The sequence below is a fragment of the Oryzias latipes genome, chromosome 1 (assembly GCF_002234675.1).
Source record: "Oryzias latipes chromosome 1, ASM223467v1".
Classification (NCBI taxonomy): domain Eukaryota; kingdom Metazoa; phylum Chordata; class Actinopteri; order Beloniformes; family Adrianichthyidae; genus Oryzias; species Oryzias latipes.
The window spans coordinates 37,625,753-37,646,725 of record NC_019859.2 but is presented as its reverse complement, the minus strand read 5'-3'; the positions used below and the strand labels follow the sequence as shown (position 1 = coordinate 37,646,725).

The 20,973-nt window shown below is 39.4% G+C and overlaps 2 protein-coding genes and 1 long non-coding RNA gene across 4 annotated transcripts; all 3 read left to right on the top strand.

Moving 5' to 3' along the window:
* Positions 1 to 2,977: 2,977 nt before the first annotated feature.
* LOC101160377 (probable pancreatic secretory proteinase inhibitor) lies at positions 2,978 to 4,499 on the top strand. Its single transcript, XM_004084389.4, has 4 exons — positions 2,978 to 3,110; positions 3,464 to 3,495; positions 3,625 to 3,734; positions 4,193 to 4,499. The coding sequence occupies exons 1-4, from the start codon at positions 3,059 to 3,061 to the stop codon at positions 4,236 to 4,238; spliced, it is 240 nt and encodes a 79-aa protein (XP_004084437.1). The 5' UTR covers positions 2,978 to 3,058; the 3' UTR covers positions 4,239 to 4,499.
* Positions 4,500 to 6,489: 1,990 nt separating this feature from the next.
* On the top strand, positions 6,490 to 14,423 carry LOC101160617 (stimulated by retinoic acid gene 6 protein-like). 2 transcript variants are annotated; one of them, XM_023961065.1, is made up of 18 exons: positions 6,490 to 6,717; positions 6,973 to 7,045; positions 7,595 to 7,695; positions 7,924 to 8,054; positions 8,139 to 8,259; positions 8,369 to 8,414; positions 8,727 to 8,852; positions 9,073 to 9,146; positions 9,268 to 9,376; positions 9,457 to 9,610; positions 9,830 to 9,905; positions 10,019 to 10,100; positions 10,720 to 10,768; positions 10,931 to 11,048; positions 11,138 to 11,257; positions 11,613 to 11,776; positions 13,531 to 13,674; positions 13,773 to 14,423. In XM_023961065.1, the coding sequence occupies exons 1-18, from the start codon at positions 6,695 to 6,697 to the stop codon at positions 13,985 to 13,987; spliced, it is 1,926 nt and encodes a 641-aa protein (XP_023816833.1). In that variant the 5' UTR covers positions 6,490 to 6,694; the 3' UTR covers positions 13,988 to 14,423. The 2 variants fall into 2 exon arrangements, with proteins under 2 accessions (XP_023816833.1, XP_023816838.1); XM_023961070.1 differs by lacking the exons at positions 6,490 to 6,717; positions 6,973 to 7,045; positions 7,595 to 7,695; positions 7,924 to 8,054; positions 8,139 to 8,259 and having other exon boundaries at positions 8,383 to 8,481.
* Positions 14,424 to 18,030: 3,607 nt separating this feature from the next.
* LOC101156226 lies at positions 18,031 to 20,739 on the top strand. The gene is made up of 5 exons (XR_002289362.2): positions 18,031 to 18,401; positions 18,563 to 18,712; positions 19,112 to 19,245; positions 20,084 to 20,209; positions 20,499 to 20,739. It is a non-coding gene; the product is annotated as an uncharacterized LOC101156226 (long non-coding RNA).
* Positions 20,740 to 20,973: the final 234 nt, after the last annotated feature.

The window sequence follows — 20,973 nt, the reverse complement described above, 5'->3', positions numbered from 1 at the left end:
GAGTTAGCTGCCCAAAATGCCCCCAAGGTCGCTCACATCTCATTTCTCTGTAACAGAAAACAAGCTGTACAAATTGAAAATTCATAGTCATCATTTCTTAGTTGTTCAGATGGAGTCCATCAAGGTTCAAAATTTGGGGCCACTTCTATTTAGTTTGTATGTGAACAACCTGCCAGATGTATGCAAAAAAATAAAATGCAATTGTATGCATTTATATATTTCCACATGTGTTAATTCATAGTTTTGATGCCTTTAATGTGAATTTACAATTTTCATTGTCATGAAAATAAAGAAAACTCTTTGAATGAGAAGGTGTGTCAAAACTTTCGGTCCCTTAAAGGGGGACATGAAGCCACATTGTTCTTTCATGTGGTGCTCTTCAACTCAGATTGTTTTATGCAAGGGTTCCGTGTCAGCTCTTTAGTAAAAGAGTGTCTTCACCAGGACTGACAGATTCTGAGGTTTGTTTTGATCACACGAAGACAGAGAAGTTTCTGCACTCCGTACTGGCTGGGGCTCGATTTATGCTCAGACTTTTCCACATTACACTCTGAGCTTTACAAAATGTAGTAAATAATGTAATTTCATTAGATCAAACATGGTTTGGATGAAATCATTTTAATCCGAATATTTTTCATGAAAGACGTTCATTCCTCCCTAGTAGTTACTCACAGAAGTATTGACATTACAGAACAAATAAACTTGAAGCCAAGAGTTTCTACCAATCCTCACTTTTCATTGTCAGTGGGTGTGAATCACCTAAAGCTCAGTCAATATTTTTGTATTAGTTATAGGCTAAAATCCATTTCAATACCTAAGCCTTAAATATTAGGTCAAACATTGTTCACATTTAGTTTTTTTTGGTTAGAACATAACAATTTAATAACAGTAGTGTTTTTCATGTTGTGTTTTATAACAGTATTGCCACGCTATCACCTGTTTTTATCATTACGTTTTACAATCCACAAAAGCCAGAGGTGACCATTTATAGCCCAAAATGAAGACATCCTCCTCAAGCTTTAATGTTTCTCACATGTTTTCTTAATTTTTCCACCTCCAGCTTTTATTCTTGGCTTAGTTTTTTGAGGACTAAAAGACTGATGCCCAACCTTCCAATTGTGAATAAATATGAGAAACATTAACATGTGGAAAACCCACAGCACCATCATCAAGAAAAAATAGAACCAAGAAGATGATCATCTGCACTTTGAGTCTATTCATTTTTCTGGTCAAGTTTGTCCTCAAACAACTTTGTGGGTGGACCAAGACAAAGTTGTTCTCACATGGACACAAAAGAAAGGTTGTTGTAGGTTCACTGATAAATGTCACATTAGTAAAGCAATCACAACTGGAACTAGTTGTGAAAAAAAACACTTTTAGTCATATTATTGTGAATAATCCATAAATTTTCTTAACACGCTCTCCCTTTTGGGGTCAAGGAGACTGCCAGAGCTCACCCGGCCACTGTTAGGTCTTCTAACAATTCAGACATAGAAGACAATGTTTGCATTCCTTCACGACTCTAACTACTAATTGCAGGACTAAGCAATGCCCTGGATTTGAAAGGCCAATCGGGCACCATGCTCCCTAAGAAATTATGTCACCCATTACCCAAAGCAAATTAAAAACTTAATATGAACATTTTACAAAGACTGTTTATGAATCCACTCGATTCAATTCAATTTCATTTATTCAGCCCAATATTACAACAATAGTTGTCTCAATGGGCTTCATACTGTTAATTTTGTAATAAACATGAAATCATAAAGAACACGGAATCATAAAATTCAATTGGTAATGGATAAACTAAACTAAACAGATTAAACTAAACTGGACGTCCCTGCCCTTAGACCCCCCTTCTCAGCAAGGAAAAATGTTTTCCGGAAAAAAAGAAGAAACCTCAGGGGTGTCCACACTTTTGGACAGAATTAACTTATCTAACCCTACAACTACATATTTAAATAGACAAGCAGATGGACTTCATCCAGATGAAGTTGGGGGTGGCTGGGGGCGCCAGACAAGCCAGAGGGGAGGGGGGGCACAGCCAGGTTTAGGAGCAGGAGCTGAGAGGAGGAACGCGGTCAGGTACAGGAGCAGAGACAAACCAACTAGAATCTCACCCAGGGAAAAGATGGATAATACATTAATCACACTGCAACAAACAGAGGCATGGAGAACTGAATAGTGACTAACTGATAAAGAATAGAGGAGAGGAAAAGTAGATGAGAGTGGAGGACATAACCCCAGTGCACCATACTTTCCCAGCTTCTGGTTAGGGTTGAACTCAAGGCTTCAGCTCAGGGTTAGGCTTTATAAAAAGGGAGGGGGATTGCTATTTATAAAGAACATTTAAATACATGTTTTTCATACGTGAAAATCATTTAAATGCAATGCTTTGTGGTCTATATTCACCAATCTAGTGACCACCAGTCCACACAAGCTTTTCCCAGAGACCTAGGGGAAAATTCAAAAGCTCTGAATTATGGAATTGTAGATTCTGACACCCCCATAAAATGGCAAACGCTCTATATAGTCCCTTAAGTAATGAGGAGTAAAAGTAAAGAAGTAGCTTCTACTATATTTTATGTGTACAAAGTAAAAGTACAGTATTAAGCATATTTTCATCGTTGAAAACAAACAAAACAAAAACAGGGAAAATATAAATCAGTACTAAAGTCAGATCTTGATGTGCAACAAGATGTGCGAATTGTAGCATTATTCATGATTCACCATGATTCAGGATTAATTATTCAATTTGTCTCATGACTGAACTGTTTATCCTCATTTTTTGTTTACCAGTGGTTGTGTGCTCAAAAAAAGGACATTTTTATTTATCAAGGGAAGTTCTAATCTCCAGATTAAACACAATATTTGAGTCGTTATCTTTGTGTGGGTGTAATGTGTGCAGATGAGGCGTTTTCAAACTTTACCGAATGACGTCACTTTTCATCTGGTGTGTTCTCACATGCGTACGGCCACAAACACAGTTCACTGATAGATAAAAGCAGAGTCACTCTCACCAACAGCTGCCATTGTGAGTCTCTCATTCACCAACATCATGACGGGAAAAGCTGTTCTCTTCGGACTTCTGCTGCTTTATGTCACTGCAGGTGAGAAGGAAAAGGATCCTTCTGTTTTCTTCCTGAAAGGTTTTTCTTCTTTATACCTCTCTGACTTTAAAACCAACTTTTTGGGATTTTAGCACCACTACAAAACTGAATTCTACAAGCTAACCTGAGAAAAAAATCTTAAAGAGGTGTATAAATGTCATTTCCGTGTGAGCTGGTTAATGATCAGGTGCAAAGCTAAATTCAGTTTTATCAGTTTTATGGGGCGCAGTTTCTCTGCCTTATCTCTTTTTATTCACTTTTCTTTTCCATCGGCTTCAGTTGTTTTCCACGCTCTGTGTTCGTGTATTGATGATTTCCCTTTCTGTAAGTTTCATTCTTCTGCTTTTTTCCAGATGCAGCAGGCAGACCTGACCTCATGAGAAAGGTAAAAATTATTTCCCCTAAAGCTTGTGAAGTCACATATATAACATTATTTTTTGTGTGGATATATTATGTTATAAAAGTCTATGGAAAATTATGATTGTAGCAGACCTAACTTGTGAGTTTCTGGTAGCCGTCTTGTCCTAAGACGCAGATCGCGGCGTGTCCCATGAACTTTGCCCCTGTGTGTGGCAGTGATGGAAACACTTATGCCAATGAGTGTACCCTCTGTGCACAGAGCCGGTAAGCCCCCACAGCTGTCTCCCACCCACATTACGGTTCCTTTACAAACCAAAGCAAGGTCCTCAGGGTCCACCAGCTTGTATGTTTCAGAAACATTTGCAGATGTCGCCCTCTAGTGGTGGAATTAGTAAACGCTGCTTTCTTGCATCAATGTTGACCAAAATCCAGTGAATTAAAAATAACAGTTCAACATGCAATCAGTAGAGAAAGATGATGTTTTCAGTCCTTTTCTGAAATATATCGAGTGCATCAACATTAAAGCATATCAAAGAAACCATGCAAATGCAATAGCTTCTAAAAGAGCAGGTTTTTCAAAGGTCATCTTTGTTATTGTTTCTGTTTTTATTTATTTTCTCCCCAAATCCAAAATGATGGTTATTTTTTTACCACAAAGTCACAACTAACACAAATCTGACAACATGAGTCACTACTGTGTTGTGTTACAAATTTGTCCACAGAAAAATCAAGATGGAAATTCTGATTGCAAAGGAGGAAAGCTGCTGATCTGCTGAGACTGAGATGTCATACCCAGGAGGCCAATCAGAGGCACAAAACCCCTAAAAGTACCATCAAATGTTTCTGATCTTTGTCCCTGTTTCCAAAAATAAATTTTGAATCAATAATTTGTCCTTTTATTTAGAAATGTAGCTTGATTTGCATCTTTAAATGTTCTTAATCCGGTATTTGGAAATTGAAGAGACAAAATGTAAATTAGAAGGGCAAATAATCTTATACAGAAACTTTTAAATAAATGGTAACGTGCATTAACCCAAACGTAGCATTTTTTAAAATCTTCTTTTGCAAAGTTTAATCATGAAGGCAATCAAACTGTCATCAGTTTCTCAGAACTGAGGTCACAGTGGGTGGTGTAGTGGTTGTAGATGAAAATCCTGAAGATATTGGAGACATCTGGACAGAAGGACAGCTGGAGGCCACACAGGGACAAGCTGAGCACAGAAAGAATAGATAACTTACATGACTTTTGTTTTATTTAATTCGGAATCTGAAAGATGTTTTATTTTGAAAAATAACCCGATTCTCTGTAACATCCGTCTATGTCACTCTCGACGCAGGCCAAGGCGCTCTTCTTTGTCATGTGATAGATTACTGCTAAAATAAAACTCAGGAAGTAGCAAAATGAGTAAAAAACAAATGTCTTTGGAAAGTTTCTTTGCCAAGGGGAAAAGCCCAGCCAGGAGACAGAAGGAGAGCCTTTGACTTCCAAAAAAAAGAAAGCTACATTAATTGGCAGCACTTCTTTTTTGCACCATGAGTGTGGGAAGGGGAGAAGATGATGACACCTGTGCCATGTACGAAGTTGTGCATGTCAAAATAAAAGCTCGGAGTTCTTCTTGCCACGTATCTGTTCCTCCTTCAGCATAGCGTTGCTATAATAGTTCTCCGCCGACTTCAATTTTTTTTTTTTTTTTTTAACTTGTCCTGTCCAACAGCTGGGCAGGCAGATGAGAGCTGAGGGCCTCTTGTGTTGGACATATTTTACTTTAACAAGAGGGGTTATTAATCTTCAGACAAACCAAAGGTGTGACTGAACAAACCCCTTTTGTAATTGAGGCCAAACTTTATTCATTTCAACCATGATTGAAAATCGTTGGTGTTGGACCGGACGGAAAAGGAAAGAAGGGAAGTAGAGGGAGGGATGTCAGAGGGGGGAGGGGGGGTGATAGTGAGAGGGGGGGGGGGGGGTAAGACCATGAAGCAGCATAGAGCAGACAGGTTAACTGGTTGTTTATCGTTACGGTACAGTTCAAATGTAGTACAAAAAGGGCGGGGCCTGTTCACACACACTCAAATATTATCAACACACCTGCTAGCTGCAAGAAATGTTCACATGTCAACATGTACACAAAACAGATAGTGTTCACACACGCATACGTATGCCTTTAAACCAACTAGTGTGAAATATTTCAGTCATTCAATCATGCAAACTATAAGTGCAAAGGTGAGCTAACACCTGTGCTCAGGTGAGTGTTTATGTTCTTCTAAAATGGATGGTGGAATGTGAAAAGAAGGAGGAGGAGCGCCCAGCCACCCCTACACCCAGACCCCCGCCGCAGCAGCAGCGGCAGCCTGAATTCCCCCAACGCCACACGGGAACAGGCAGGGAACAACCGCCCCCCGGGCGACCAAGACCGCCGACTTCTTAAAGACCGGTTCGTGATAACTTCGTGTGATGTCATACCGTGGCATTAAAAAGTTTGGGGACCACTGCTTTAGAAGACATCTGCAGTCAGAACCAAGCAGGAGGCGTCATCTACATGAACTTCTCTGCAGATTTTGGGTAGAGATTCCCGAGGGGAAATAAAATCCCTAAGAATATGAGGGACATTTAGACACAAATTTAAAATGATTTTGGTCAACCAACCTGACACTGTGGTGATTGGCAAACAGCTGAGGAAGGTCGCAGTGACTGATGCAGGAATCCCAAAGAAAAGAAACATCAGAACCAAGAGAAGCAACAGAAATGCCAGGGGCTAACAGATGAGCTGGCAAAAATGAGGGAAGGCAAACGTCCCCCCCCCCGCTGTGGTTCAAGTTCTCCAGTTTTTTTTTAGCCCCTTCAGGTATTGATCCTCTATAGAAACTCAAACGGTGAAGTTCCTGAGAGAGCTGAACGCACCGGGTCAATCTTTAACGGACTGTCTCAGTAGATGAGCTCATTGTTTACACACTTAATACTGTTTAACACAGTGGACGCATGTGTGTGTCTTTGTGTGTAGCAGTGTGTGTGCATGGGGGGTGGGGGTGGGGTTTTCTCAAAATCTAGGACCTTCTCAACAAAAATGGTTGTTAGAAAAACAGGCATAGTTCAATCTGAGTTCAAAGGTCACATTGGTCACGTGGATGAAACCAGGAAAAAGAGAAGTGGTTTAATTCCACGTTGACTTCCGAAGCAGCAGCAGCTAAAGATTTCTCAACTTCAACGAGCTGACGTCTGAAAGATGATAAACTCAGAAGAAAATGTGTAAGTAACGACTGGACATGAGCTTATAACAGCCTTGAGGAAACCTGATTTATCAAATGTGTCATTTAACTACTGAATTTGTGTTGTTAAATCAGACTCATTTATGGAACCAGTGTTTTTATTACACTGTGATCCATTCCGGTGCTTCTGGATCTTAGGCAGTCTGGGATTCATTTATACTTGTTTAGAACTTTCATGCTGCAGTTGTGTATTTTTAAAATCACATTATGTGACAAAACATCTGTATTTTTGCAGACACTCCACATCTGAGGGATGTCAAAACAAAATCTCTATGGATCTATTCCTGCACTTTTCACTCATACCAGCCGTGAGTTTATCGTTCATTTCAATGAAGTCATAGATCAGACTGACCCTCCATTCACATAAAATCAGAGTCATCTAAGTTGTTTTTCCAGATAAAACTACTTGTTTATTAGTATATGACATGTATGTATGTTCACATTTTTAAGGCTTACATTTGCACTGTTCATATCCTGGACACTAAGACAAGCTTGCTATGGAAAAAAGACAGAACTGAATGTTTTCTGTAGCCATTGTAATAAAATCTTGAGATGTATTAAGTGTGATAGAAAATTTTTTCGAAGAAAAATGTCTGGGTTTTCATTAAAAGGTGAAAGCTCACAGTAAGTCATAAACCTGTGGGAGTAAACCTAATTGTGTTTGTGCTGATAACTGCGTCATAAATGATAAAGAAACAGTTAAATTTGGGTCATGAACTTTACACGGCGTTCTAGAAATCTTTGGCACACTGCAAAACGATTGAATTAGTGATAAATTGCAGAAAAAACTGCAAAACAGAAAAAAAGTTACATCAGGGGTTTGCTTGCATTCTATGTACCACAAATGTGTAAACCAGGTGCTGCTTACGGGAGTGCTATCATTTCTCCAAAGAAGAGCCCGGAGGCTCATCATTGACAGCAGACTGCCGTTTTTAGAAGGACGTTTTGGTATAGTAGTGTAAGTAATCATCTCTATAATTTAAATAATATATCAGCAGGTCTATCATGTGAACATGTCTGAAATTGTCTCACAACTTGATTTTTTTTTAACTTAAGTATCTCTTTAAAATACTTTAAAGACTTTCATTCAGACTTTACTAAACCACATAAAACTGAAATGTGCCAAAAGCAATTTGTTTGTTTTGTTTTCATGAGGTTTGTGGTATTTTATCATTACCAAAACCAGGCCTTTGGATTCCATCAGCAGTTTCAGTAATCGTTGGTCATATGGCTTTGCGTTTGGTGCCGTGTCAACCACTGTCCTGCTGCTTTTCTCTGAAAACTACGTCCCGTTCACCGTCCCACCTTGGGCCAAAGGTATATATTTACCTGTTATTTGTACATCAGCATCCTTTAAACGCGACAAGGACCTGATGCAACCTTCTCTGCTTTTCACTTTAGCTATTGTGTACCTGGTTGGAGCTTTAGAAGTGGGCCTGGTGTATTTCCCTTTTTTTGCATGTCTGTCAACACCATGCAGACTGGCAGGATCAATTTTGGGCATTCTCTATTCTTTGACCTGGTAAACATTCTGAAGTTAAATAAAAGTGAAAAAATATTTGGACATGTTGTTAATACAACATGAAAAGGAAAGGGACAGTTGCAATATTTCCAGTCTCTGCTCCTTCTAGGATCATCGTAACAGTTTGGGATGCGGCCACATGTCCAAGCGGGGAGGTGAGGCCCAAGTCTACTACATCCATCATAATCTCTGATAATGGTGCCAGGAGGACCAAAATTCAAGGTGTAGTAGAGGGAAAGTCACAGAGATGTCAGATGAATTAGTACCATAGAAGGGTAGAGTATCCAAAAACAATTGCCTTCTTTAACAGTTGATTTAATGAGAACTAGGGTTAGGGTTAGGGTTAATGCCACCAGACTAAACTAGTAAAATCAGCATTAAATAAGACTGTACAAACCAAGCCAAATAGAATTTTTGCATGCAAATTGTAATCATGAAAAAATGTCAATGACTTTGTCACTTTAAAGATCTTTGGAAAATACCAGAAAGTCATTTCTCAATGGCCTCGCATCCTCTCCCTCATCTTCCTCCTGGGACGCTTCATTTATATGCTGGTTAAAGATGCCCGCATACGTTTACAGCTGGAACAGGAGGTCTGTATGACTAACACGTTGATATTTTTGTCACATATTATTTTATGAGCTTCCCATTATACACATTTTCTACATATATTTCATTTAATTTTTAGGCCTTTGCTAATATTTTTATCTTTTATCCCATTTCTTTATGTTTGCTTACTTGCATGTAATAAATGAGTTTTGCTACCTAAAAGCATAGAAGTAACAAACAAACTCTTTTTTCTTATGTGCGGAGGACTCTGGAGAACTGGTTGAGCATCACCAAGCGCTTCATGTCAAGAGGCTGCTGAGCAGAGCATCAGACCAAAGGTCAGTTCATAGATGCTCAGACACACTTTGAATCGATGCTGCTGCTTTGGAAAGATGGCAGTGCAGTTCAAGTTTTGCTGTGTTGGCTAAAGTTAACCAACAATTTCCTTCTGTATTGCAGTAAACCCCTCAGCTGGTTCCAGAGAAACGTGTATGAGTGGGACCCCTTTTTTAAATTTCCTAATAGGATCATTGGCACTCTCATCATCTCCCTGATAGGCTTGTACATGGTGAGCATCAACAGGATTTCTAAATCCGAATGGTTGTCTGTCCCTGTGCATTGAGTGTTGTGTTCATTTTGTCATTTCAGATGACACTAGCAGACTACAGTCTCAGCGATGTTGTTTTTGACAGATTAGACAACTGGAAGAACACACTGAAACACGTGACCACTTCATGTAACCAGACCGAAGCTCTGGGACTAATGATTCCACAGCTGGAAGAATTCATTTATGTGGCCAGGAGTAAGTTGTTCTGCTTTACTGTTAGTGCAGTTTTTTTCTGCAAGAATAACACCTTCTTCCAAGTGTAAGATAAAAACGGACAGATGCTTCTTTCTTTTTAGGAATGAGAAAAATGTCCTATGTCATAGCAAACATGGAAAGCTAGGCAGAAGGAAATTAGCACATGTATTTATGAGGAAAATAAATGAACACAGCTCTTGATTTGTTTGTCTCCTGAAGAGTCATGGCTTGCCACCACAGTTTTTGCAAGTGTCAACTCAGTCGCCTATGTTTTCCACATTATGGTTTGTTACAGGTACGCAATGAAACACATATCTACACTTTTGGAGAACTTAGTATTTAGTCAATTTGCTGTTTTTTTCTTTCCTGTTGGACTTCCCTCATAAAATGCCTTTAATGTCCCTTCAGGAAACACATGAAGAGACTGTGGAAGGGACAGAAGGGTTTTCTTCCTGAAAGGTTTCACAAACCCCGCTCTGCTGTTAGTGTGGTAAGTAAAAACAAGGTAGAGAGGAAGGCAGCATTGGCATGAAAGCTAATTCATTCATTTGATCTTTTATAGCTTCTCACATTGTATACACGGTATCAACAGGCTGTTGATGAGCATTGGTCTGATAAAAATGTGAAATGTTATGTTTCTGTTTAACCAAGCATTGTGGTAACTTGCTTGGGGTTAAAGTGGGCAATCAGTCCAGGCACACGTTGAACTTTAATCAGTCAGTTTAACCCTTGTGCTATCTTAGATGACCCCCCCCCCCTTACATTGACGTGTTATCCCTACCAGGTTGATAAAGGTGGAAAGATTTCATGTAATCCATGGACAACAGTGAAGATCACAAATCTTTGAAGAAAAAAGGTTCAGAGCACTGTCTAGTGGGTCTAGATGACCCACCTCCCAACGTTAAAATGCCTAGGATAGCACAAGAGTTAATGAGAGAAAAACCTCTGATCATTCCATTGTGGCTGTGTGATATTTTTGAAAGTATGTGGCCAAAACTGTGAGGAAGTTATTCACTGTACCTGACAAGTAGAAGTTTAGACAAACACGGCTGAAATGATGATGCCCATGGATGAAATGTTCCAATTACTATTTCAAATGATTTTCACAGGCTTCCATCGCTCGGTACTCAGGATGGCAAATAGCTTTCACACTGTGGGGTGAGGTTTTACACAGATGTAAAGGACAGAAGCACACTTCATACGTGTTTCAAGAAGTGCTGCAAAGAGTTTTTAGCATAAAAAAGAACATTTCATTATAACAGTCTTATGTCATTTTAAAGTTTTATATTCTATCTTTTCTCTTTTAATTATCTCCTGTAGGCTACCTTATCGTCCACTTTATCCACTTCCTGTTCGCTCTTCTGTTTGCCTATCTACTGGTTCTTCCCATAAAACATGGAAACGTACTAAACATGCTGTCAAGCCTGGGGATCATACTGTAAGGTGGCTTTCTTTGTGGATGCTTGAAGGTCAAATAACTGACAGAGTACTCAATTGATTTCTGCTTTTCTTTTGTTTGTTTTTCAGCCTAACCATTGGGCTGGTGACAGCTTTGATCGTTCTTCAGATAGTTCTTGTGCAGGTCTTCTTCCTTCAGGATAAAATGTCTCCCACAGATAAAGAAAAACCTCTGGCTCTCAACAACAGGTATTTGGATAAAATTCTGAAAGAGACATTACATAAGGGAACCTTTTCGTTTTTAACATTAAAATGTGAGATGAGTGTTGATGCAAAGCAAAAAGTATGCAAAAAATGTCTGACAGTTAATTGGAAATACAGCATTGCTGAGCTGCTTAACAGTAAACAATTACTTCAACAGCTTTATGGAACAAACAAAATATAACCAACAACATCCCCTTCCATTAGCATTCGACTACCCTATAGCATAATTCTAAACAGTAGCAAAGCTTTGTAAATGAGAAACCAGAAGAGGACAGAAATGACTTGATTAAGTTCATGTTGTTGAAAAGAAAAACAAACAAATGTTTCTTTTTCTTTTTAGGAGGGCGTTCCACTGCTTCAATTACTTCTTCTTTTTCTACAATGTTGTGATGGGAATTAGCATCTGCATCGTGAGGCTGATGTTCAGTATCATTGCTGGAACATGGCTGGTGTCCCGCATTGATCGTACAATAATGCAGAGAGGATATGAAAAAATGGATGCTGGTGAGCCTAAATTCTGCCCAGAATAAATGCATAGATTACAGTAACACCCAGCCCAGGTTTTAGAAATGACTACAGTGGTGCATTTTAATATAAACTATACATTTATTGTTGGGGGGTTTATTGCTGAAAGGGTTTGTGAGGGTTCAATTGCAAACAAAACGAGCCATCACTTGTTTTGTAACACAAGAATTATTTCCTTTGTTAACCCTGGTTGATATAGTCCTGTCTATATTTTTTTCTAGGGAGTTTATGTTTGAATGAATAGCAGTGGTCGCTTTAACTACATTAGCAGGAGACACTAACCCAGGGGTGCTCACACTTTTTTGGCCTGTGAGCTACTTTTGAATCGACAATGTCTTGAAGATCTACCTATAAAATATGTGTGTGTATGTGTGTGTATATATATATATATATATATATATATATATATATATATATATGTATATATGTATATATATAAAATACTATTAGTGAATGTTTGTTGGTTATGTTTATTTGTTACATGTTTATTTGAACATTGTTGTTTGTGTACTGATGATTAAAAACTACACAGTAAGATTACACAGAGATACTTTAGTATTAACAGATGAGGCGTTTTATTACAAAGAGAGAAAGCAGCGACTATCGTATGTCATGCTCTGTTGTAAACCATGCAGTAGGGGGAGTGTGGCATTTTAAAGACGCTGCTGGCTCCGGACGAAGCACGTGCCACGTAAAAAACAGCTTCCTTAATCAGCTCGTATTTATCGGGCGAGAACTGCAGAGCTGATAGCAGGAGGACACATGCGGGGCGGCTTCAATAAACACTCCGGTTGTCCGGAGTGATCCTCTGCCGGGGATTTGATGTGCCGCGGGGCAGAAAGAGACTTTCTGATGACAGAGAGTTTGCGCTCAGTGAATATAACCCTTGTGCTATCCTAAGCACTTTACCATTGGGAGTTGGGTCATCTAGACCCACTAGACAGTGCTCTGAACCTTTTTTCTTCAATGATTTGTGATCTTCACTGGTGTCCATGGATTACATGAAATCTTTCCACCTTTATCCACCTTTGTCATGGTATGGAGAACACGTCAAAGTAAGGGTGGGGTCATCTAAGATAGCGCAAGGGTCAAACACGCGTCTGCAGTGACGTATGTGTCAGAGGATGTCCGATTGGCCAATCTGCATGTCAATCAAGTCCTGTACCTTTCGATGAGGATTTTGATTGGCTGGTGGATTTTAAGAAGCATTTTTTATTTTTATTTTTTTTTATATTTTTTGGCCCGCGATCTACCCTCTTGTCCTTGAAAATCGACCGGTCGATCGCGATCGACGTAATGAGCAACCCCGCTCTTCCTCTAACCGCTAACCCCAACCCTTTAAAGCAGAAGAGACTCCTTACGTTCAATGGACTCTATTGACACTTCTAAAATTCAACTCAAAACCCTATTTTATAACCAAACTTTCCAGCCTGCCCGACTGCATTTGATAATTTTATGTTTTATTAACTATGCTGTAATTTATGTGTTTTTATCCTTTTGTGAAGCTCTTTTTGACTTCTGTCCCCTCAACCCGGTCCTGGATAAGTGAAAGAAGATGGATGGATGGCTGGATGCATCATCCACATACAATTTCAAACAAGTGCTATTGGGAATGAAGTAGAATAACAGCACTGGGGCTTAATCATTTTTTGTAGATGTTTTTCCTGGCCAGCGGGGTTGTTTTAATATCATAATGCATGGCTTCTTTTCATTCACTGACCTGCACCTCTCAGGCTACAGCACATGGATTGGGATGATCTTTGCTGACCATTACCACAACAACCCAGTCATGGTGTGTTTTTGTCAGCTCCTGGTGTCCAACACGCTGGAGAGACAAAGTGCAACAACGTACTTGTCTTTCAGCAATGCTACTTCAGGTTGGTGTTTCTGCAGACCACAATTGTCTTCGCTTGTCTTCAGCCTATCTGGCCATGCTTCTGCTTCTCCCTGTTTACTGGCACTTTGAATTTTTCAGCTGCTCATGCCAACAGTCGAGCTCGGAGGCGCTGGACATTGCTTTATACTTTACAGAAGAACCCACATCTGATCCTCTTCAGAAAACATCACATCTCCTCATCTCCTCAGCCAGAGACAGTGGCACGGGCATGGGTCATGGCATCTCAGGCACACAGCCGCAATCCTTCACAGGCACTACCAGAGATCATAATTACACCAGAGGAAAACTGTTAAACACACTCAGTTTGACACAGTGTTCAAATGTTTGTTTCCATCCTATCCTATCCCCAGCCAGTAAAGGGCAAAGGCGGGGTACTCCCTGGATGGCTGTCCAGACAATTGCAGGGCTGTCTGGATTTACTCTCCATTAAATTCTCTCATTAAATATTCAGAAAAATGTGCAAAGTTCAGTCAAAATGGCACCCAACTTGCAGGTCCTGAGGCAGGATGTGAGGCTGTTTATCATGTTTTACTGTTTTTGTACTGTTGGCCCTGTAGTTAGTTTGTGACATGAACTACAATAGAAAGTCTTTTAAAAGCTGAATAAATGTTTCCCCTTTTTTTTTTTAAGAAACTTGAGGCTGCTTTATAAAAATTTTTTTTAAAATATAATGATTGACTTCTTGCATGTAAAGCTGATAAATGATGGAATATTAAAATATTGCAATGACTAAGCTCATACATCAATGTGGCTGGCAAACAAGCGATGAGCTGCCAATTACCTGGCTGCGTCAGAGAGCTACTCGTGCCCCTCCTGTCAGCGTTCAGATCCCAACTATTTGAACACACACACAAATAGTCAAGCATGGAGGTTACTTCTGCCCATGGCTTTACACCCAAGACTCCCCACTTCCCATGAGTCTTAGGGGCTAAAGGCGGGGCTAACCCCCAGGCCAGTTGTAGCCTCTCTGAGCAGTTCCTTTACGTGAGTGTCAGTCAGAACGGACCGATGCCTTGATTTCACGTGTTTCAAGGTAATAAACAGGGTTCGACCCTCGTAGCAGTTACAATACACGGGTATTTTTCCGTTCTCCAAAACGTAACAGGCCTTCTTTCAAAAGAGATTTAAGCTCAATCATCTCTGGTTCGCTCGCTGACTCATCAGTGAAAAGCGGGGATCTCAGGCAGTCAGACCTCGGCATTAAAGGGTCGATGAGAAAAGTGATTTGCGGTCATTTCTGCTGCAGGTCCTCAACCCGCAAAGTAAAGTTTCCGTCCAGCGAGCAGTATCACGTTCTGCACTTTATTTATTTGGATTGCAGCTTTCTGAGGCTGCAGGAAGTGATTTGCCATTCCGTTCAGTTAAAAAAATAAGAATCTTCCCATTCTTCCAAAAACATCCTGTGTTCATCTTTAAACTCTGAATTTCGCCATTTAGACCATGACGGTAACAGTCTGCACGCACTTTCCCTTTCCATGCTTTCTCCAGTTCTTCTCAGAGTCCCTGGTATTTCTCCAGTTTCTCATGTTCCTTCTTCCTTATGTTCCCATCACTTGGCACTGCCATATCCACCACAACGGCTTTCCTCTGTTCTTTATCCACCACTACAATGTCTGGTTGGTTCTCCATTACCATCCTATCAGTCTGGATCAGGAAGTCCCACAGGATCTTTGCCCTCTCATTCTCTAACACCTTTACAGGTGTTTCCCATTTTGACCTTGTGGCTTCCAGTCCATATTCTGCACACATGTTCCTGTTTATTATTCCAGCCACTTGATTGTGCCGCTCCATGTATGCTTTCCCTGCCAGCATCTTACACCCTGCAGTTATGTGCTGGATTGTTTCAGGCGCCTCTTTGCACAGCCCACACCGTGGTCTTGTCTGGTGTGGTAGATTTGAGCCTCCATCGCTCTGGTGCTTAGGGCTTGTCCCTGAGCTGAGTGTCGTGTCTTTACATCTTGTCGTTTTTTTAAAAATTTCCAAAGTCATCAGAAAAGTCCTTTGTATGGCCGGTAAATTGTTTTACTGTACTACCACAGATCGAAAAAATATGTTTATTAAAGCCGGCGCTTGTGTTAGCCATGACAAACTAAAATAAACTTCATTGATAGTCCTGCAGAAAGAGGGGGGTGGGGCATGCGTAAAACAGTTTCACGTTTCCGAAGTGACTCTTGCCAATTGTTTTAAGTTATTTAGAGCACTGTTTTCAACCTTTTTGAGCCAAGGCACACTTTATCCTTGACAAAAATCCTGAGGCACACCAGCATCCATAAATTAAAAAAGGAGAACCTCTATAGTCTATGTAGCAGCCCCTCTTTGGTCATAAAACGAGACGCTTCGAGCTTCAACAGGTGCGTACTTTATTGGTCCTTGTCACAACCATCCAAAGCACCACGTGTACTCATGCACCGTGAAAACTAAAGAAAAATACAATAAAGAAATTAAAGTTTTACTTATAACAAATTTCACAAAATTAGCTTCACAAAATTAGCATAACAAGCACCAACACGTTGTCCACCAATTAAAGGACCTTCGAAACATATTTCCATATATTAAAATAAACAATTTCAGATTACTGACGGGGCTGATGCTGTAGTATGAAGAAAAATGAGAAATCTGTCGCTTTGAGATTTCTTCCATGCGTGTTTGTATGTCGGGAGAATGACCAGAAAATACGAACGGAATAAAATTAAGAGGTTTTATTTCCCTAACAAAGAGCTCTAAACAAGAATAAAACAGATCGATCTGGGTGTCCAAAATCAAGGCCTGCAATACGTAAGAGGTTACATTCCAAATCACATGCAGCTTGTCTGGACACAAAGCTTTTTCCAAAGCATGGCTCTTTTAAACATGTGGTCAGAGTCCCTCCTCCTGAAGCATGAGGGCCGCTGAATCTCCGCCTCTGGTCGCTAGAGATTGGCTGACAGAGGAGCCCGCCTACTTCCTTCAGTCCATCACAGCATCTGGTGTCTGCTGCCAGTATCTATGTGGTCCTCAGCATGCGGCCGGAACTTCCCAGCATGCATTCAGTAGATCATAAAGCTTTTGTTCTCCACACGTGAGCGGACGCCTGGAGTTGTTCCCGCAGCTACACTGTCAGAAAAAAGGGTACGGTTGGGGTACGTTTGTGAACACTTAGGGTACAAATGGTGAATTTGTACCCTAAATGAGTCATAATTACACCTTATGGTACTCATATGTACCATTTAAGGATAAAAAAGGTACAAATATGTTTCCAACCATCAGAGGGCCCATATTTGGACCCTTTATTCCACAAACAAAGGTACAATCACTTGTGTGACAAAAGTAGTAATTCAAAGTGCATGAAACGTCACCCAAAATCATTTAATACGTTGTTGGTTATTTGGAAAAGATGCACAAAATAACAAAATATATTTAAGATACCACACATCTTTTATGACTAGTTCTGAACAGTACACAAGCACATTATATTGTATTGATTGTGCAGAGCATCAAGATAATAACTTTTAAACATGTATTAGTGTGAGCCTGTTTTTTTTTTACTTATATAAGAGCTGTTTTAAATTTTGCCTTTGATTTAGAGCAAAAGCACAATGTAGACAAAATTATTTGATGTTTTTAACCTTATATGGTGTATTTTAACTTGGCTTAAGTTCAATTTAAATTTCTAGTCTTTGAGCTGTTAATTTAAGTTATTTTTTTTCTAATCATACATTCTCATAAAAAAGTAAATTTCTGTTACTACGTTACATTAAGTGTACATATTAGTACCTTTTAGCTTTTGTACCTACACAGGAAAAATGAGAGAGTACTTTTTTCGGAGTTACCATCAGTAATTTTTATTTAAGTAGGTTTAAAAACGTAGAGGAAATATGTTGGAGTTAACCAGCGAGACCACGCCCACTCTACTTTCTTAAGTTTCCTTTCTTCCGCCATTTTGTTATCCCGCAGCGGCCGGAGGAAGATAGAGGCTGTGACTGAGGTAAGTCTGCTAACTGCTCAAAAATAAGTTGGAAACTTGTTTTAAGCGGGTTCGGTTATTTTATCTGTAAGGAATAACTTTTTTGTAGTGGAATGCTGCTGTTCCACCGTGTATGTGCCTGTGAGGAGATTGCAAACTACGAGCGGGAGTTTGCTAGCAACGGTTAGCCTCAGCCGTTTGAAGTTCAGCTAAATGCAGCCATTAAATAAATTAAGCTGTTGTTTTTATTGGTGTTGTACCGCGTTCCATTAAATACATTGAAATATATACATTTTTTCTCTAGATAATTCTGTCGCCGTTTACCGATGTACGCTGGCGTTGATGCACCGGTTGTTGTTGCCTACCCCCCCCCCCTTTTTTTTTCTGTCTTTCTGTCTTTCTTAGTATGGAAGCCAGCTACTTTTGAAACGACCAGCTCCATAATTCCTACTGATATTTATCAGGTCCGTCGAATTCAATGCGTTAATCATTTTAATCTGTAATGTGTAGGAGTCCATAAACGTTTTATTTTTTTTACACCGCAGTATGGCGGTCCTTCCCATTTATATGTCAGCCTGCCTTAGCTGCTGTGCGCGCGCAGCCACCATTTCTCGAATGCAAGACAGTGACAGAGACTGTTTAGGTTGTCATGATCGCTCATTGTTGGTCAAGCGAAGTTTACATTGTGCTTTTGATCATTCTCCTGCAGAGATTATTTTTTTTAAATGGAGGTCCGTGATTCCAGATACTCGTCACGGAATGCGGTGAGTGGAAACATCACAATTTCCAGCATTTTTCTTTACAGGAATCGGTCAACTTTGTGGATAAACTGTCAGCTGTGATGCAAACAGATTTTTTTAATTGCTTTTTAATTTAAAGATAATTTCTGTGCTGTATTGTAAACATAATTTTGCTGTGTTCACAGCTGCCAAAAAGTTCAACATCCCAACCTTGGACTTGAAAGTGTTTGATGACTCAAAGACAGAAGTTGATGAGCAGGTTTTTGATCTCCTGTTGAAAAACCCAAACCTTGGTGTGTTGGAGATTTGTCTGGCCGAAGATACAAATCCAGAAGGTGAAGTTTTTATTTTAAATTTTAATTTATCTATTTTGTTTTGAATGGTTTTGGGTAAATTCCCCTTTGATGCCTGAATTTACTTCCAAGGGAAAAAACCTGTGTTTTTCCTTTCAAGTACATGCTAAATTAAGAACATTTTTGAGCTGAAGAGTTTTGATTGTATATTTGCATCAATAGGAGTCTAAGGGTTAATGATTTATTTGACAGGATAGTGTGGGGAACAAAACACGGGCAAATAAGTGAGTTTTTTATCCTATTGTTGTCTTAGACAAGATATTAAATCTGCTAAACCGTTAAGTCGGTCAGTATTTAAAAATCTTTGTTTTTACTTTTTTTGTTTTTGCTATCATACTAATTTAAATATTACAGTAACTGAAAGCTTTAATACTTCGACAGATCAGCCGAGTTGTCCTGCAAAGAGCTGCAATACCAGTTCAAGTGGAGATACTGAAGTGGACTCAGATGACACAATAATATTACAACACAGTCCTACAACAAGACGAAGAGTTGAAGACACCTCTCTTGCCAAAGTAAGTAAATAATCTATTCACAAAGTCATTTCAAGCGTTCAAAGTCATGCTGTCTTTCCAATTCAGTTTAGTTGTCAAACAGTGCAGTAAGGCAGATCATCCAAACTAGTTTAAAGTTTTCTAGGGAAACAGCAGATTGCACAACAAAGCTCTGCATAATTAACAAGATATTGACTATACGGGCGACAGTGGCTCAGGTCGTGAGCGGGTCGTCCAATGACCGAAGGGTTGGCGGTTCGATCCCCGCTCCCACCAGCCAAAAAATGTCGTGTCCTTGGGCAAGACACTTCACCCTCCTTGCCTCCAGTGTGGCTCCACTGGTGTGTGAATGTGCATGAATGATCCCGGTGATGGTCAGAGAGGCCGTAGGCGCGAAATGGCAGCCACGCCTCTGTCAGTCTGCCCCAGGGCAGCTGTGGCTACAACAGTAGCTTACCATCACCAAGTATGAATGAGGAGTGAATGAATAATGGACACAATGTAAGCGCTTTGAGTGTCTGGAAAAGCACAGATAAATCCAATCCATTATTATTATACAAAGACAGACATTGATTATGCAGTTATTGAGGGGGAAAAATGTTTTCTGGGACATGGTTTCTGCAGTTCAATTGGAATTCACCTTCAAGTTCTTGACAGGACTGTTATTCCAGAGTTAAAAGGCCTTAATTTCCCATCATGATGGGCATGTTTAAAAGAACACGTTTAAAACTGCACATCTGATTATTCACTCAAATTGCGATGAATCAGGAACAGACAAAATAAATGCAGTTTGAGGAAGGTCTCTATTGTTGTTGTATTTTTTTATTATTAATATGGACTTTTAAATTTGATCCAATAGGTGGTTGCTGTCATTGGTGAGGATGCATCATCCGTTGAAGGTCATCTGAATGTCCTGCATATCCAGTACAGCAAGGTGCGAGAGGATATACTAAAGAAGTACCCTTTCTTGAAGACAACCTCAGGGGTCAGTGAGATTTTAAATCAGTTCTCAGCTTAAAATACATTTTGAATGTCAATATGAGCTGAGACATCTGCTAAAATGATCATTAACAGCTTTAACTCTATTGTAAAAACATTTCTAATTTTCTAAACTTATATATAAATAAAGTCATTCAAGCCAAGTAATATTTAAACAATGAGATCACTAAAGGGAAATGGCAATGAAAGAGGCAACAAAGAATATTAGAATGTTTTATGTCTTTTGTTTGTTTTGAACTGAATGATTAATTTTCTAATTTTTTTTCAATTTTCAGTTGTTTGATGATGTTGACCGAATGCATCCATCACCTGTCAGTTTAAGCCAGCGCTTCAAGGACAGCGTTTACCAGTATTGTGCCAAAGGTGCTTGAGCTTGTTCAAAGAAAAGCTCCATTAGCCAAAGTCTCCAAAGAAGCAAGAGAAGAGATGCTTGCAGAGGATCTACTAGGTTGACATAAAACCTAATCCTTGGTAATCTTTAGTGTGTTTTATAGTTCTTCTTTTTAGAATTCGTATCAATATTAACTTATCACATTTATGCATTTTATTATTTAAATTATGCATTTAAACTTGGTTATAAGTTTAATTTTTTATTGTCTATTTTTAGAAAATGTAGAATGCAGTAGAAAGATGTACTTAAAATGAGGTCTAGTGCTTCTTTTGTTAATGTCACAAGTTTTATTTCATGGTTTAAAAATGGTAACTGAAGTGCTATGTGCTGTTTACAATTGATCAAATGTTAAGGTTATA

Coding starts and splice junctions, on each gene's coding strand:
- LOC101160377 (XM_004084389.4), top strand. CDS start 3,059: ATGACGGGAAAAGCTGTTCTCTTCGGACTTCTGCTGCTTTATGTCACT. Junction 3,496..3,624: donor GACCTGACCTCATGAGAAAG/GTAAAAATTATT, acceptor AGTTTCTGGTAG/CCGTCTTGTCCTAAGACGCA. Junction 3,735..4,192: donor ACCCTCTGTGCACAGAGCCG/GTAAGCCCCCAC, acceptor ATTTGTCCACAG/AAAAATCAAGATGGAAATTC.
- LOC101160617 (XM_023961065.1), top strand. CDS start 6,695: ATGATAAACTCAGAAGAAAATGT. Junction 6,718..6,972: donor ATAAACTCAGAAGAAAATGT/GTAAGTAACGAC, acceptor GTATTTTTGCAG/ACACTCCACATCTGAGGGAT. Junction 7,046..7,594: donor ACTTTTCACTCATACCAGCC/GTGAGTTTATCG, acceptor TGTGTAAACCAG/GTGCTGCTTACGGGAGTGCT.